The sequence below is a fragment of the Notolabrus celidotus genome, chromosome 20 (assembly GCF_009762535.1).
Source record: "Notolabrus celidotus isolate fNotCel1 chromosome 20, fNotCel1.pri, whole genome shotgun sequence".
NCBI classification, from domain to species: Eukaryota; Metazoa; Chordata; class Actinopteri; order Labriformes; family Labridae; genus Notolabrus; species Notolabrus celidotus.
Genome location: NC_048291.1, coordinates 1,949,678 through 1,967,474, shown reverse-complemented (window position 1 = coordinate 1,967,474; position 17,797 = coordinate 1,949,678). Strand labels below are relative to the sequence as shown.

General features: G+C 44.6%; 1 protein-coding gene across 3 annotated transcripts in view; it reads left to right on the top strand.

Moving 5' to 3' along the window:
• The window catches only part of LOC117832058 (RNA binding protein fox-1 homolog 2-like), an 89,252-nt gene that overhangs the window by 31,164 nt on the left and 40,291 nt on the right, over window positions 1–17,797 (top strand). For all 3 annotated transcript variants that reach the window (XM_034711016.1, XM_034711017.1, XM_034711018.1), the window contains exons 3-4: window positions 16,398–16,598; window positions 16,810–16,983. In XM_034711016.1, coding sequence (XP_034566907.1) covers window positions 16,398–16,598; window positions 16,810–16,983 — 375 coding nt within the window. The remainder of the gene's footprint in view (window positions 1–16,397; window positions 16,599–16,809; window positions 16,984–17,797) is intronic.

Here is a 17,797-nt window from a genome sequence, read left to right as displayed (position 1 = left end):
AGCTCTCCATCTTCAGTAATCAGCTCAGTAACAGCTGTTTCATGTCTCTGCTGCATTTAAAACATTACCTTAAATCCAGCATCATAACTCCGCCTCCATTGAAGAATAGCCCCGCCCACTTTTGGGACCCTTTTGGGGATCCCTCAGCTGCTGGGTTGTGAGCGACGGCTGGCCTCACTCAATGAATACAACTACTACTATCATCTCTTCATCTCCCTCTATCCCTCTCTCCAACACGTCTCAGCAGATGTGTCTTCTTTCTTTCTTTCTTGCTTTCTTTACTTCTTTCTTTTTTGTTCCTTCTTACTTTCTTTCTTCCTTCCCTCCTTCCTTTTGTTCTATCCTTCTTTCATTCCTTCTTTCTTTTACTTCTTTCTTTCCTTCATTCCTTCTCTCCTTCTTTCATTCTTTTCTTTTTTCTCACTTTCTTTCCATGTTTCTTCATCCTTTGTCTCCTTTTCTTACCCCGTCTTTTCCTTCCCCATTTCTTCTCCTCTTTTTCTTTCTTCTGGTCTCCCTCTCTTCTCTCTTTTCTTAGACCTTTCTGGAGTCCCTGAGCTCCCTTGTCTCGTAGGTTCCTCTGGATCTCTGCTGCTGTGGACGTGCCAGACTCCAGCTGCTACAACTACTACTATCCATCTCCCCACTATCATCTCTCTCTCTCTCTCTTCATCTCCCTCTATCCCTCTCTCCAACACGGTCTCAGCAGATGTGTCTTCTTTCTTTCTTTCTTTTTCTCCTTTATTTCATTCCTTCTTTCTTTCTTCTTTTCTTCTGTCTTTCCTTTTTCCTTTCATTCTGTCCTTTCTTTTCTTTCTTACTTTCTGTCTTCCTTCCTTCCTTCCTTTTGTTCTATCCTTCTTTCATTCCTTCTTTCTTTTACTTCTTTCTTTCCTTCATTCCTTCTCTCCTTCTTTCATTCTTTTCTTTTTTCTCACTTTCTTTCCATGTTTCTTCATCCTTTGTCTCCTTTTCTTACCCCGTCCTTTCCTTCTATCCTTTCCTTCACCATTTCTTCTCCTCTTTTTCTTTCTTCTGGTCTCCCTCTATTCTCTCTTTTCTTAGACCTTTCTGGAGTCCCTGAGCTCCCTTGTCTCGTAGGTTCCTCTGGATCTCTGCTGCTGTGGACGTGGTCCAGACTCCAGCTGCTACAACTACTACTATCCGTCTCCCCACTATCATATCTCTCTCTCTTCATCTCCCTCTATCCCTCTCTCCACACGGTCTCAGCAGATGTGTCTAACATGAGTCTGGTCCTGCTGGAGGTTTCTGCCTGTTAAAGGAAGTTTGTCCTTGCCACTGTAACTTGCTAAATGCTGCAAAGTGCTCTGCTCATGGTGGATTAAGATGAGATCAGACTGAGTCCTGTCTGGAAGATGGGACTGGATCTGATCCGGTCTTGATGTTGGGTCTTTGTTAATAACAGAACATAGAGTACGGTCTAGACCTGCTCTGTTTGGAAAGAGTACTCCTTCCACTCATAGTAATGCGGCCTGTCCGTCTGCTTCTATGGTGTCATCTTTGTCTTACTGCCCCCTACTGGTCTGGAGATGTAGTGTCATTGGCCTGATTTGCGCAACCTCCACAGGACTTCCACCAGCACTCCAAACGCAGACAACAACGGGGCCACAGGAACCTTTTAGTACCTGGAGGAGTAGTTTAGGGGGCTAAAAGTCCCGATGCACGGTGGATGGTGAAGACGGTCTTTAGGACTTGACTGACTCCCCTCCTGTGCAGGTTTTTCAGCAGATTTCTGGGAGGAGAGGATGAAATAAAATAGCAAAGAGATAGGAGGTATGGTTTTGTCCACAGGGGAATAAGGAAAGTTCCTCATGGGAGCTTTAACAACGAGAGTTTACAAGTTTTTAAACAAACAATGCAGAAACTGGTTTCACAGAAATTCAAACGTCTGTCAGAGAAAGAAAATACGAAGATGCAGAGTCGATGAGAAGAAAAGAAGAGGTGTGAAACAGCAGAGAGGAGATGGAAGGGTGAAAATGGAGTATGCATGACCTGCAGACACCAACTAAAATCATGAGATGCGTCACTTTGAAGAACAGTTTCCCTTTCTCATGTTAATGTCTGAAGATCAGCCAACACGTCCACGTTGTGGTCTCCCCCTCATCCTGCTCTCCCTCGGCCCCCCTGCAGACTTCAGCAGCTGTTAGTTCAACACTTAAACCCTCTTCAAAGAGGGACACCAAATGGGGACCGGGGCTGTTTACATGTGGGAGTGATCTTTACACTTCAGAGGTGACACACCTCTGGTCACACTCTCCTACAGATCATATACATGACTGATCTGTAGCTTTGTTGACACTCGACACATCAACATACTGCAGGTTCCCTCCTGTGTGACTTTATCAATTACTGTTTTTAAGCTTCTTTACACATCAAAGTTTTTGAACCTGCTCCTGATGTGTGACTTACTGGAGATCAGTTTCTGGACTCATCTAGAAGAAAAGTGTCTGATATGACATGAATGCACCTTCACACTGCAGCACAGTAAGCTAAGATTGCTCTGCAGACAGTCTTTGTTGCAGTAAGCGGCAGAGTCCACACTTTTCCTTTCTGCCTTGTCACCCTGATTTGTTTTTTCTCGCTTCACATTACTCTGCGTGAAGAATCAGCCACATGACATCTCTGCTGAACATGTAAACATCTCTGAATGTAGCCGAGGCAGGTCGTGACCTCCGGACAGCGTGCACACGTCTCCCGCTCATGTGCTGAACCTCAAACCTCGTCTCTTTCGATTGTCTCGTCCACATTATCTCTGCTGCAGGAGGACGGCACACAAGCTTTAAGCCTGTCTGTCAGCGTGCAGGTGGTTGTCTGCAGACGTGTGCACGCTCTGTTCACCTTCCCTCTCTCTACCTCCACATGTGTATCTGCAGAGCGAGGAGTTGCATCCTCCCCCTCCTCTAACCCACCTGCTCAGCGCTGAGCCGGGTGTCAAACTGAGCCGCTGCTTCACTGAGTAACTCGGAGGCAGTGAGTGACATCTGAGTATTTAGGCTGCTTTACTGTTCCCCTCTTACATTATCCCCTCAGACTGCAGCAGGACTTCTAGGAATTTGCAAAAGGATCCACACCCAAGTCTGTTCCCCTCAGGGTGTGTGTGTGAGTCTGTGTGTGGGGGAGTGTATCAGCACACATAGAAGATATGGACAGAACCCTGCAGCTGCACTCAGAACAAAGTGACAGCTACCTGTGTGAGGCGGAGATACGAACACTTTCATGTTTACTCTACAGCAGATTTAACATCATTCATCACAGCTCATCTGTGGGATTATGATTACTTCTAAGAGTGCTGCAACGAAAATATACAACACTTTGACTAATGCAGTGGAAGACACAGAGTCATGTCTGTTTTTAATGCAGTGACTTCCACTACAGAGTCATGTCTGTTTTTAATGCAGTGACTTCCACTACAGAGTCATGTCTGTGTTTAATGCAGTGACTTCCACTACAGAGTCATGTCTGTGTTTAATGCAGTGACTTCCACTACAGAGTCATGTCTGTTTTTAATGCAGTGACTTCCACTACAGAGTCATGTCTGTTTTTAATGCAGTGACTTCCACTACAGAGTCATGTCTGTGTTTAATGCAGTGACTTCCACTACAGAGTCATGTCTGTGTTTAATGCAGTGACTTCCACTACAGAGTCATGTCTGTTTATAATGCAGTGACTTCCATTACAGAGTCACGTCTGTTTTTCATGCAGTGACTTCCACTACAGAGTCATGTCTGTTTTTAATGCAGTGACTTCCATTACAGAGTCACGTCTGTTTTTCATGCAGTGACTTCCCCTATAGAGTCGTGTCTGTTTTTAATGCAGTGACTTCCACTACAGAGTCATGTCTGTTTTTAATGCAGTGACTTCCATTACAGAGTCACGTCTGTTTTTCATGCAGTGACTTCCCCTATAGAGTCGTGTCTGTTTTTAATGCAGTGACTTCCACTACAGAGTCATGTCTGTTTTTAATGCAGTGACTTCCCCTATAGCGTCGTGTCTGTTTTTAATGCAGTGACTTCCACTACAGAGTCATGTCTGTTTTTAATGCAGTGACTTCCCCTATAGAGTCGTGTCTGTTTTTAATGCAGTGACTTCCACTACAGTCATGTCTGTTTTTAATGCAGTGACTTCCACTACAGAGTCATGTCTGTTTTTAATGCAGTGACTTCCACTACAGAGTCATGTCTGTATTTAATGCAGTGACTTCCACTACAGAGTCACGTCTGTTTTTAATGCAGTGACTTCCACTACAGAGTCATGTCTGTATTTAATGCAGTGACTTCCACTACAGAGCCACGTCTGTATTTAATGCAGTGACTTCCACTACAGAGTCACGTCTGTTTTTAATGCAGTGACTTCCACTACACTCATGTCTGTTTTTAATGCAGTGACTTCCACTACAGAGTCATGTCTGTTTTTAATGCAGTGACTTCCACTACAGAGTCATGTCTGTTTATAATGCAGTGACTTCCACTACAGAGTCATGTCTGTGTTTAATGCAGTGACTTCCACTACAGAGTCATGTCTGTGTTTAATGCAGTGACTTCCACTACAGAGTCATGTCTGTTTTTAATGCAGTGACTTCCACTACAGAGTCACGTCTGTTTTTAATGCAGTGACTTCCACTGCAGAGTCACGTCTGTTTTTAATGCAGTGACTTCCGCTACAGAGTCACGTCTGTTTTTAATGCAGTGACTTCCACTACAGAGTCCTGTCTGTTTCTAATGCAGTGACTTCCACTACAGAGTCATGTCTGTGTTTAATGCAGTGACTTCCACTACAGAGTCATGTCTGTTTTTAATGCAGTGACTTCCACTACAGAGTCATGTCTGTGTTTAATGCAGTGACTTCCACTACAGGCAGTTGGCCTTGTCCCGCCTGCAGTTGGTCCAAACACTGCAGCCAGGCTTCTGACTGGTTCCAGGAAGAGGGATCACATCAGCCCCGTCTTGGCTTCCCTCCACTGGCTTCCAATTCGCTTCAGAGTTGAATTTAAGATTTTGCTTTTTGTATTTTTAAAGCTCTGACCGGTCTGGCCCCCTCCCTATATAAGCGACATCCTGAGCCCTTACAAAACCTCCAGGCTTCTTAGGTCTTCTAACAGGGGTGTCTTGGCAGTTCCCCTATCAAAATATAAACTGAAGGGCGACTGCACTTTTAGTGTAATTGTTTGGTTTGGTCCCACATTGTTTTTTATTTTATAATTTTTATTTCATTATTATTATTTGTGTGTATTGTACAGCACTTTGGTGAGCTTCTGCTGTGTTTGTAAATGTGCTTTATAAATCCATTTGACTTGACTTAAACTGACATATAACCACTCCACTACAGGCATGAGGACGCTGACCTGCAGGTGGTGCTAGCTCTGCTAGTGGTAGACACACTCTGCAAACATGTCTGTACCTGAAATGAATTGTTCTCAGTTTTGAGAGTTCCCTGAGTCTTTTCTTATCTTTAGACTTGCTGCTTTGTTGCTTTGACACATCCCTGGATTTCACAAATGTTAAATAATCTGCTAACACCCCTTGTCATCGCTTGTTATTGTCACATGACAGCTGAAATGATCCAGCTGATGTTTAGGAGGCTTACTGGTGAGGGTTCAGATCATTGTATTGACTGACATACTTTCTCTGGGGTTGCACCAACAGCTTTATTACACCTCTTAATAGGAAGAGCTGTTATTAAATTTATTCCATAACGATTAAAGGTCCAGGCTGACCTCATTAACACACCTGACTCGATCGCCGGCCTAACGCACTGTGTGACACCGCTCCACCTCAGGGTTAACTGCTCTCTCTCTCTCTCTCTGCACATACAGCCGTGATGATATCGCCGAACGCTCACGCTGCTCTAACTGCCGCTGCCCGAGGCTGTGCGCTGAGGGTCGAGGTGTGAAAACGCTCCACATGTTCCCTAACATCAGAACGCACACGCACATACACAGCACTGCATAGATCTGATGCTGCAAAGCCTCAAACGTGTGCAACATCTCCTCCTACCCCTGCATGACAAACCCGGACTGTGATCTAACTCCTCGGCACACTTTACCCGGATTACTCTGCAGGAGGAACTCACAGCCGCCGGGTTTTTTGGATTTAAACTTCTGCAGAAGTGTGGCGGCATTGAAAAAGTTTCTCATCTCACTGCTTCCTCAGAATGAGGGAGGTTTAGCAGAATAGCTTTGCATGTGGAAGGAATAAAATGGCTGGAGTCGGCAGAGCAGCAAGCATGTTAAAGCACTCAAATCCTGCCCCGGCCTGATTTGCATATTTCCATCGGTCTCTGTCGTCTTTAGTATTGGTTATTGGATTCTGGGTTGTATGGGGAGAGGAGCTCTTTCTTCTGTTCCATGCTTCATGAGTCAGCATGGAATAAAGGGCAGGGGAAGTCCTGTGTGGTGTTAAATGTCAATGGGTGATTAGATATGAGATACAGAGACAGAAAAATCAAGTGTCAGACGCAGTATTTACAACGTCTCAGATACTGAGCTCCAGTTTTAGTACGTTTGGACTCTTTGAATCAATCATTACAGCTGACAGGAGGTTTTCTGCAGTTTGTTAGAGTTCCTTCAAGCTTTCAGAATGTAAAGAAACAGACTCAATTAAACTGGGCTTAAAAAAAGGAAACAACACTTTGACAGAGTCATGTCTGTTTTTAATGCAGTGACTTCCACTACAGAGTCATGTCTGTTTTTAATGCAGTGACTTCCACTACAGAGTCATGTCTGTTTTTAATGCAGTGACTTCCACTACAGAGTCATGTCTGTTTATAATGCAGTGACTTCCACTACAGAGTCATGTCTGTTTTTAATGCAGGGACTTCCACTACAGAGTCATGTCTGTTTATAATGCAGTGACTTCCACTACAGAGTCATGTCTGTTTATAATGCAGTGACTTCCACTACAGAGTCATGTCTGTTTATAATGCAGTGACTTCCACTACAGAGTCATGTCTGTTTATAATGCAGTGACTTCCACTACAGAGTCATGTCTGTTTTTAATGCAGGGACTTCCACTACAGAGTCATGTCTGTTTTTAATGCAGTGACTTCCACTGCAGAGTTATGTCTGTTTTTAATGCAGTGACTTCCCCTATAGAGTCATGTCTGTTTTAAATGCAGTGACTTCCACTACAGAGTCATGTCTGTTTTTAATGCAGGGACTTCCACTACAGAGTCATGTCTGTTTTTAATGCAGTGACTTCCACTGTCTGTTTTAAATGCAGTGACTTCCACTACAGAGTCATGTCTGTTTTTAATGCAGTGACTTCCACTGTCTGTTTTAAATGCAGTGACTTCCACTACAGAGTCATGTCTGTTTTTAATGCAGTGACTTCCACTGTCTGTTTTAAATGCAGTGACTTCCACTACAGAGTCATGTCTGTGTTTAATGCAGTGATTTCCACTACAGAGTCATGTCTGTTGTTAATGCAGTGACTTCCACTACAGTTATTGTCATGTCTATTATTAATGCAGTGACTTCCACTGTCTGTTTCTAATGCAGTGACTTCCACTACAGAGTCATGTCTGTTTCTAATGCAGTGACTTCCACTACAGAGTCATGTCTGTTTCTAATGCAGTGACTTCCACTACAGAGTCACGTCTGTTAATAATGCACTGACTTCCACTACAGAGTCATGTCTGTTCTTAATGCAGAGACTTCCACTACAGAGTCATGTCTGTTTTTAATGCAGTGACTTCCACTACAGAGTCATGTCTGTTTTTAATGCAGTGACTTCCACTACAGAGTCATGTCTGTTCATAATGCAGTGACTTCCACTACAGAGTCATGTCTGTTTTTAATGCAGTGACTTCCACTACAGAGTCATGTCTGTTTTTAATGCAGTGACTTCCACCACAGAGTCATGTCTGTTATTAATGCAGTGACTTCCCCTATAGAGTCATGTCTGTTTTTAATGCAGTGACTTCCACTACAGAGTCATGTCTGTTTATAGTGCAGTGACTTCCCCTATAGAGTCATGTCTGTTTTTAATGCAGTGACTTCCACTACAGAGTCATGTCTGTTTATAATGCAGTGACTTCCCCTATAGAGTCATGTCTGTTTTTAATGCATTGACTTCCACTACAGAGTCATGTTTATTTTAAATGCAGTGACTTCCACTACAGAGTCATGTCTGTTTTTAATGCAGTGACTTCCACTACAGAGTCATGTCTGTTTTTGATGCAGTGACTTCCACTACAGAGTCATGTCTGTTTTTAATGCAGTGACTTCCACTACAGAGTCATGTCTGTTTTTAATGCAGTGACTTCCACTACAGAGTCATGTCTGTTTTTAATGCAGTGACTTCCACTACAGAGTCATGTCTGTTATTAATGCAGTGACTTCCACTACAGAGTCATGTCTGTTTCTAATGCAGTGACTTCCACTACAGAGTCATGTCTGTTTTTAATGCAGTGACTTCCACTACAGAGTCATGTCTGTTATTAATGCAGTGACTTCCACTACAGAGTCATGTCTGTTTTTAATGCAGTGACTTCCACTACAGATTCATGTCTGTTTTTAATGCAGTGACTTCCACTACAGAGTCATGTCTGTTTTTAATGCAGTGACTTCCACTACAGAGTCATGTCTGTTCATAATGCAGTGACTTCCACTACAGCGTCATGTCTGTTCATAATGCAGTGACTTCCACTGTCTGTTATTAATGCAGTGACTTCCACTACAGAGTCATGTCTGTTTTTAATGCAGTGACTTCCACTACAGAGTCATGTCTGTTATTAATGCAGTGACTTCCACTACAGAGTCATGTCTGTTCTTAATGCAGTGACTTCCACTACAGAGTCACGTCTGTTATTTATGCAGTGACATCCACTACAGAGTCATGTCTGTTCATAATGCAGTGACTTCCACTACAGAGTCATGTCTGTGTTTAATGCAGTGACTTCCACTACAGAGTCACGTCTGTTATTAATGCAGTGACATCCACTACAGAGTCATGTCTGTTCATAATGCAGTGACTTCCACTACAGTTATCGTGATGTCTCTTCAGTCCCTGTTTCCTCTGTGTCTAAACCCCTGAGCTTGTCACGTATCCCTTATGGATGAACTCCCTGGAATCTGATTGGATAACACTCAGGAAGAAGCGAGAGGGGCTTTGGAAAGAAGGCGACCATATAAGGAGAGGGGGTGTGGTTTCTCCTGTGATGGACAAAACAGAGCAGTAAAAGCTTTGAGTGACTTCAGGGGTGGGTGCTGGTTTCTAAAGGGGAAAATTACCTCCTGGTTTTTATCAAGCTTGGCAGCTGAGGACAGAGAGGGGGGTCAGGAGGCGGAGTCTAGAATCAGAGACAAACAGGAGATGGATTACAGATTTAAAGAGGGGTTTTTTTTGTCTTCAACTTGAGCTTGAAGTAATGGATGCTTGATGAGTTCCAGTTGCGTCAGTGTCGCTTTGACTTCATGTGTTTTTCCGTGGTCGCTGTGTGCTTCACTTCTTGGGTGGCAACAGGCTAAAATCAGCAGACAGACACAGTGTACTGGATGTGCTCCCCTTAAAAAAAAACACAGGCCTCTCCTCCTCCTCTTCCCCTCCTCCTTTCTGTGTGTGGAAAAACATATGGTGTCTCAGGTAACACTGCTGTGTGTGTGGGGGGGAAAAAAGCACGGATGAATAGGCCCCGCTCCAGATGGTCCTTTTTTACCTGTTATATCAGATTTTCATGAAATCACTCGATGCCCAGTCTACTCCTTTTTTGGCGTCTGTTCCCCAGCTTGTTTATCTTCGTCTTATCTCATAATTTCAAAATCAGAATGGAAAGTTTGGGTTAACCCAGACGTAACTCAAATAAAGCCTGTCATTATTTCCCATGAACCCCTTCCCCCACCTTTTAATCTCCCCTTTTCTCTCTCCATTATTTCCTCTCCTCCTCGGACTATATGCTGCGGCCATGTAGGGCAGTGCTGCTCCTCAGTCAGCGGGTCAGGAATGCCTCTGCAGACTCCGGCATGAACTGTTCCCGACTCTGATCTTAATCCGCTCGCTTTGTCCGTGTCTCTCTTTTTATTAGTCCGTTTATTAATGTTTATACTTAGATCGCTAAATCACAACGCACACGAGAAGCGCACACAGGGTTCGTCATTTTCCCCCTGATTCCCAGAAACTTCAGTGTTGCTCAGTAAACTACAGAGTCAGTGACTTCCACTACAGAGTCATGTCTGTGTTTAATGCAGTGACTTCCACTACAGAGTCATATCTGTGTTTAATGCAGTGACTTCCACTACAGAGTCATGTCTGTGTAATGCAGTGACTTCCACTACAGAGTCATATCTGTGTTTAATGCAGTGACTTCCACTACAGAGTCATGTCTGTGTAATGCAGTGACTTCCACTACAGAGTCATATCTGTATTTAATGCAGTGACTTCCACTACAGAGTCATATCTGTGTTTAATGCAGTGACTTCCACTACAGAGTCATGTCTGTGTCTAATGCAGTGACTTCCACTACAGAGTCATGTCTGTGTTTATTGCAGTGACTTCCACTACAGAGTCATGTCTGTGTTTATTGCAGTGACTTCCACTACAGAGTCATGTCTGTGTTTAATGCAGTGACTTCCACTACAGAGTCATGTCTGTTTTTAATGCAGTGACTTCCACTACAGAGTCATATCTGTGTTTAATGCAGTGACTTCCACTACAGAGTCATGTCTGTGTTTAATGCAGTGACTTCCACTACAGAGTCATGTCTGTGTAATGCAGTGACTTCCACTACAGAGTCATATCTGTGTTTAATGCAGTGACTTCCACTACAGAGTCATGTCTGTGTAATGCAGTGACTTCCACTACAGAGTCATATCTGTATTTAATGCAGTGACTTCCACTACAGAGTCATATCTGTGTTTAATGCAGTGACTTCCACTACAGAGTCATGTCTGTGTCTAATGCAGTGACTTCCACTACAGAGTCATGTCTGTGTTTATTGCAGTGACTTCCACTACAGAGTCATGTCTGTGTTTATTGCAGTGACTTCCACTACAGAGTCATGTCTGTGTTTAATGCAGTGACTTCCACTACAGAGTCATGTCTGTTTTTAATGCAGTGACTTCCACTACAGAGTCATGTCTGTGTTTAATGCAGTGACTTCCACTGCAGAGTCATGTCTGTGTTTAATGCAGTGACTTCCACTACAGAGTCATGTCTGTGTTTAATGCAGTGACTTCCACTACAGAGTCATGTCTGTGTATAATGCAGTGACTTCCACTACAGAGTCATGTCTGTGTTTAATGCAGTGACTTCCACTACAGAGTCATGTCTGTGTTTAATGCAGTGACTTCCACTACAGAGTCATGTCTGTGTTTAATGCAGTGACTTCCACTACAGAGTTGTGTCTGTTTTTAATGCAGTGACTTCCACTACAGTCATGTCTGTTTTTAAAGCAGTGACTTCCACTACAAAGTCATGTATGTTTTTAATGCAGTGACTTCCACTACAGTCATGTCTCTTTAATGCAGTGACTTCCACTACAGAGTCATGTCTGTTTTTAATGCAGTGACTTCCACTACAGAGTCATGTCTGTTTTTAATGCAGTGACTTCCACTACAGAGTCATGTCTGTTTTTAAAGCAGTGACTTCCACTACAGAGTCATGTCTGTTTTTAATGCAGTGACTTCCACTACAGAGTCATGTCTGTTTTTAAAGCAGTGACTTCCACTACAAAGTCATGTATGTTTTTAATGCAGTGACTTCCACTACAGTCATGTCTCTTTAATGCAGTGACTTCCACTACAGAGACATGTCTGTTTTTAATGCAGTGATTTAATGCAGTGACTTCCACTACAGAGTCATGTCTGTTTTTAATGCAGTGATTTAATGCAGTGACTTCCACTACAGTAATGTCTGTTTTCAATGCAGTGACTTAATGCAGTGATTTAATGCAGTGACTTCCACTACAGAGTCATGTCTGTTTTTAATGCAGTGATTTAATGCAGTGACTTCCACTACAGTAATGTCTGTTTTCAATGCAGTGACTTAATGCAGTGACTTCCACTACAGAGTCATCTCTGTGTTTAATGCAGTGAGTTGTTGGGTGCCATATTGGAAATGCTGAATGGGTGTGTATGTTGTTTCCATTACTTTTGTAGCCGGCCCTAGTGGACACTGTAGGAACTGCATGTTTTAGCTCTTCCTTATAGGCTTCATTTCTCACGGCTGGCGGTTGCTGCTTCCTGAGGCCTCACAAGAGCTCCAGTTTGGTCCTCGTCAAAGCTGCTCACATCCTCACGCTCGCCCTTTTCTCCTGTTTCAGCACATCAACCTTTAGGACCAAATGTTCACCTGCTGCCTGACTTATTCCTCCCACTGACAGGTGGCGCTGTAAGGAGATCGTAGAGGTCTGTCTGATACAGATACTTCCACAGCTCTTACTGCTTCCTCTTTATTTATATCCAGCCTCCAAACATCTGTACAAAGTGCTTTACATAAAACAAAGAACACTAACGAGTAAACAACACAAACACACACACACACACAGAAACACCACCAGGCAGCTTTTAAAAAGGGTTAATGTGGAATGACAACATCCCAGCACTGCAGAGGCCCGGTGTTATGACATGTCGTCATGTTGATTCAGGCTTCCTTCAGCCTGTTGTGACTATGAGAAAGAGTCAACAGAATAAACAATGAGCTGCATTTCTGGTGCCCCGAAGCAGCCTCGTGTCAACGAAACACTCGTGGCCCCGCTCCTTCAGGGACACACAGCACTCCACTTAATACATCTTCCCTCTAAATCCTGGACTCCCGCTCTTCTTTCCCTTCTTTGGTGAGTGGGACTAAGCCCTGGGCAGGAGTATGCCTACAGGACACACCCTCCTTTAGAGGCTGAACACAGGCTGCTGCATGTTTATGAGCTCACATGCCCCGACAAGTACGCTCAGGCTTTGATATATTCCAGCTTAGGTCGAACCAATGAATTTTAATAGTGTCTGATGGTTCCTTTTTATCACTCGGGCACAGAAACCGTGCAGGATGCAAAACACAATCACAGACTACAGATTCTTTCCTAACGTGCATCACAGAGAGAGCGGCGGCAGACGACTTCCCCAGATTTTTCTCCAATGCCTCGTCTATCTGTTGGGCGCAGACCCCAGAAGCTGTCTGTCTCACAGATGGGCCCTCTCTTTTAGAGCCTCAGCTGGCCGTTAACAGGCGATGCGGTCGACGCAGCAGAAGAAGAAGAGGAAGAAGAAGAAGAAGAAGAGTGAGGAGGATTAGAGACGGAGAGAAGCAGAGCTGGATGCTTGAGTTTCTCCGTCTAATTAAGAGGGCTGTCTGGAGACGGAGTGTCTCCAGGCGTCACCCAGCCCAGATCCAGCCCACGGGTCGGGCTGCCTGGCCTGCTGAGGAAGGAGCAGCTTGACCCCAAAAACACTTTCCTTACTCACACACTCTCTCTCCCTCTCACTTTGATTTACTCTGACCTCTCTCTCTCTCTTTCACGCTGCATCCTGACACTTTGCAGACATGTGAACACAGGAGTCTAGATCTGCTCCCCTAGACTTTGTCCTTGCAGCCCCGTTATAAAAAGTAAACCCAAAGTCTGGGTCAGCTGATAGGTGAACGCAGCAGGTAGCAGTCTGAGTGCTTCAGTTGCATGCATGTTGCAATCAGTGACTGCGTCTGGTTGCAGCAATCTCAGACGATAGCTGAAGGTTTCTGAGATTGCTGCAACCAGACGCAGTCACTGCAGACCCTTTATTTGGGTCAACATGGTCTCCTATCTTCTGGATTATAAAATTGTAATGCAACAACCTCAGGACCCATCAGCTAATGCCCAGCTGTGTTATAACCTCTTGTAGTGACGGCCATCTTTTTGGGGCTTCTGGTGCATCCAGATGTCGGCTGTGCTAACTAGACCTCCAGCCAGGACTTCTGTTGCTCTGCAGATGTTTAAAGTTTGATTATCATCTTCAGGAGCAAGAAGCTGGTGTCGAGAGACGACGTCTAAGATGTGAATTTAAGCTCCTGTGAGGGACTGTTGGTTTGTGTGGCTTCTGGCGCCCCCTGTGGACAAAGTCTCACCTCTTATCTCCTCTTGATCTCATCTTACACATGCATCAGTCGTGTGCCGTGATGAAGAATCTCATCCTGCTTTCTGTTCACAGTTAATCCTGTTGCTGCAGAGAGTGTCAACAAAGGCTGTTTCTGCAGCTGACACCCTGCAGCAGTGGTCACAGGCTTCAGAGTGACGACTCAGAAGTTATCAACAGAGTCTTGTTTGCTCTCTTAGGTCATATCGAGGCGGTTGATATTCATTTCAGTGTGTTTCATAACAAGTTAAGGACGCCTCAGAGGAGTTTAAAGGTGACATATCACGCTTTTTTCATCAATATATATTGGTCGAAGAGGTCCCCAAAACATGTCTTTAAAGTTTATGCTCAAAAAAACACTTTGAAATCAGATTTTGGTCTGCCTGAAAAACCCTCTTCTTCAGTCCTCCTCAGAACACTCTGTTTTCTCTCTGACCACGCCCCCTCAGGAAGTGGGTGTGACCTCAGGCTCTCCAGCACGTTGGTCTAATGTTTACATGCTGGCTGAATATACACGGCTGCTCACAGACCCGCGTTACTTCAACCCTCTGAATCTGATCCAGAATCTGATCCTGACGGAGAGGCGCCTGCAGCAGGACCTTTCTGAACCATTGGTCACAGATTTAGTGTTTCTTGTTGTTTTATTTGTCAGTATGTCGACGTGTGTCTTGGTACACAGCTACCAACGTGTAGCTATGTGGCTATGCTAACTAGCGCTAGCACTTATCCATGATAAATAAAAATCCTCCTGTAAACACAACTCTGACTTCAGCCATTGAGCTAAACCAGGCTTTTATTTTGAAGGACAGAGGAGATGCTACTGCTGGATCGAAGGAAAAACCGATATAAGAACAACCAGACGTGAAAAGGGTTGGTGTTTAGTGCCCTCTTAGAGATATATATAAGCTCTGTTACGTCTCTATCTTACATGCAGACCCGCGTTACTTCAACCCTCTGAATCTGATCCAGAATCTGATCCTGACGGAGAGGCGCCTGCAGCAGGACCTTTCTGAACCATTGGTCACAGATTTAGTGTTTCTTGTTGTTTTATTTGTCAGCATGTCGACGTGTGTCTTGGTACACAGCTACAGCTACAACATGTAGCTATGTGGCTATGCTAACTAGCGCTAGCACTTATCCATGAAAACTAAAAATCATCCACTAGATCTTCAAATCTGCAGACGTGGGGAGTCAAACCGACCTTTGTGTTTATTAAGACAGCCTACAACTAGCATGCCTCCCTCCTAAGCTCCTTGTTAGCACACATGTGTGCAGGGAATGAAAAACGGAGGAGGGGTTGAGTTGTATTTTATACAGTCTATGGGCTGAACAAGCTCCGAGCTCTGACTTCCTGTTACAGACCGGATGGCGTTGTGACGTATGAAAAACACTGAAAACTGAAACGGCTGGTTTCAGCACACATTTACAGAAAGGTGGAGAAATCAGAACAGGGGCAGAATGGAGTCTTTGACTTTTCAGGGGGTTTGTAGACAGGGACACAGATTTCAGGGAGAGAACCATTAAAAAGTCCATTTTGCATGATATGTCACCTTTAAGAGCTGGACATGGTTGAAAAAGGCAGTTCTGGAAAATGTGAGGACCCTGAATGTCCTGAAGTCGTCTGGACTTCCTGTGTAGACGGAGATACTGCGCTTCCCTTCCTTTTACTCCCCGTCTCCACTTTAAAAGGACTTTGTTAAACTTACTTGGAGATGTCCTTGAGTGTGGAAACGATTGAAGCAGGCAATACCGCAGAGTCACCACACACACACACAAACAAGATAAGGTGTGTGTGTTGGAACAGCAGCAACACAGCTATAAAGAGTCTGGAGATGATGGTGCTGCTGATAGAGCTGTAACAGTGCAGAGAATAAAGAATCGGAGGCAACAGAGTCCCAGCTGGGAGGCGGTTAACGTGAATTATAGATGACTGCTGAAAGAAAGAAAGAAAAAATCCAGGAACATTGGATTCAGACGGAGCTGTAAACACGTCACGGTTAACACGGTGCAGTTTGTGTTTGTCTCTTTGTGTGTCCGTCCTCTCCATAAGCATCTTTGTGTCTCAAAACTGTGTATCGAATTTTCTGACTCTTAATAATAGATGTGTTTGCAGTAAATATTTCATGGTCGGCTGACTGAAAACACATGCCTGTCAGAGATATGGAGGCAGAGAGAGAGAGAGAGGGAGGAGTGAGAGAAAGAGAGAGTGAAATGTAATAAGCAGGATTTACCCCCCTCCTTCTACCTTCATCAGGACGCCACGCTCGTGCTTAGATAGAGTACACATAATAACCCGTCTTCTTCTTCTTCTTCTCCCCCCTCCCTCCTTTCCCCGCTGCAGGGCTCTCAGGATTCAACAGGAGCACAGGAGGGATTGGTGGCCCCACCCTTTTCAGCGTTCCCCCCTCCACCCCCTCCTCAGAACGGGCTGCCAGGGACGGAGTTCGGCCCCGGGGCCATGTTTGGGGCAGGGGGCCCGGGGGCTGCAGACGTTGGGGCTGCTGCTAACGGAGCCGCCAGCGCATCCCCCACCAACAACAACGTGAGTGGTTTTAAGGAGCTCAGTGATCTGTCTCATGATTGGCCGAGGGAGGACTCTCAGAGATAAGAGCGAGAGATGTTCTGATAACATCTTGTCCTCCATATTGTTTGCATGAGGACCAGAGTTACAGAAGAAGTGCTGCGGACCTTTAACATGATCATTCCTCCCCTTCAACTCCACCTCTCCTTCTCTCCTTCTCTCCTCTCCACAGGGAAAGACAGAGGAGACGTCCCAGGGCGAGGTGGTCTTACAGTGCAGCTCAGGAGCTACAGGATCAGGGGGCTCTGTTGGAGACCCCTCAGAGGCCAAAGGGACCCCGAAACGCCTCCACGTCTCAAACATCCCCTTCCGCTTCCGGGACCCTGACCTCAGGCAGATGTTTGGGGTGAGAATCTGGGAATGTTGTGGGCCTCTTCTTTTTAATGGGATCAATAAATCAGTCATGACAACCCCCGGCGTCTTAGAGGCGGAGCTTAGAGAGAGACGCAGAGAAAGTCAAACCAACACAAAGGACGAACACTCAGGAGTGTGTCTTCGGGGTTAATTGGCTGCTTTGTGTGTGAGTGTGTGTGAGAGGAGGAGAGAGGGAGCGAGCAGGGTTCAGGGTGAAAGAGGAGGAAGAATCAGATTATAGAGGGATGTGTCTTTTGTGCAACAGTGACACCTAGTGTCCAGGAGGTGTAACTTATCTAAAGAATTCAGATCACAGTCACAACAAGAAACACATAAACGTGTGGGAGTGGTGAACGCCTGTACACAGCTTATACAGAGTGTCACCACACCCAGGAGACAAATAAAGGTTACACAAACAAATAAAAGAAACAAGAAGAGGAGGAGGAGGAGAGGAGATTATCTGTTTGACTCTTTTCATGCAGAGAAGTCGCCCAGAAACAGAACAACCAATATGTGCTGCAATATTTAGATTTTAACCCCTTTTTAAAAGCCAAATAAAGATGATAAGTCTCCAAAATTCAAGGGTGTAAAAGTTATATTCTTTGTGGGACACACGAGGAAGTCTAAAAGAAAGACGGTGACACATCTGAGACATGAAATAAAAGACAGTGAGTGATGAGAAGGAGCTAAATGTTGTAGCTGAGGAAGGAGCTAAATGTTGTAGCTGAGGAAGGAGCTAAATGTTGTAGCTGAGGAAGGAGCTAAATGTTGTAGCTGAAGAAGGAGCTAAATGTAGCTGAGGAAGG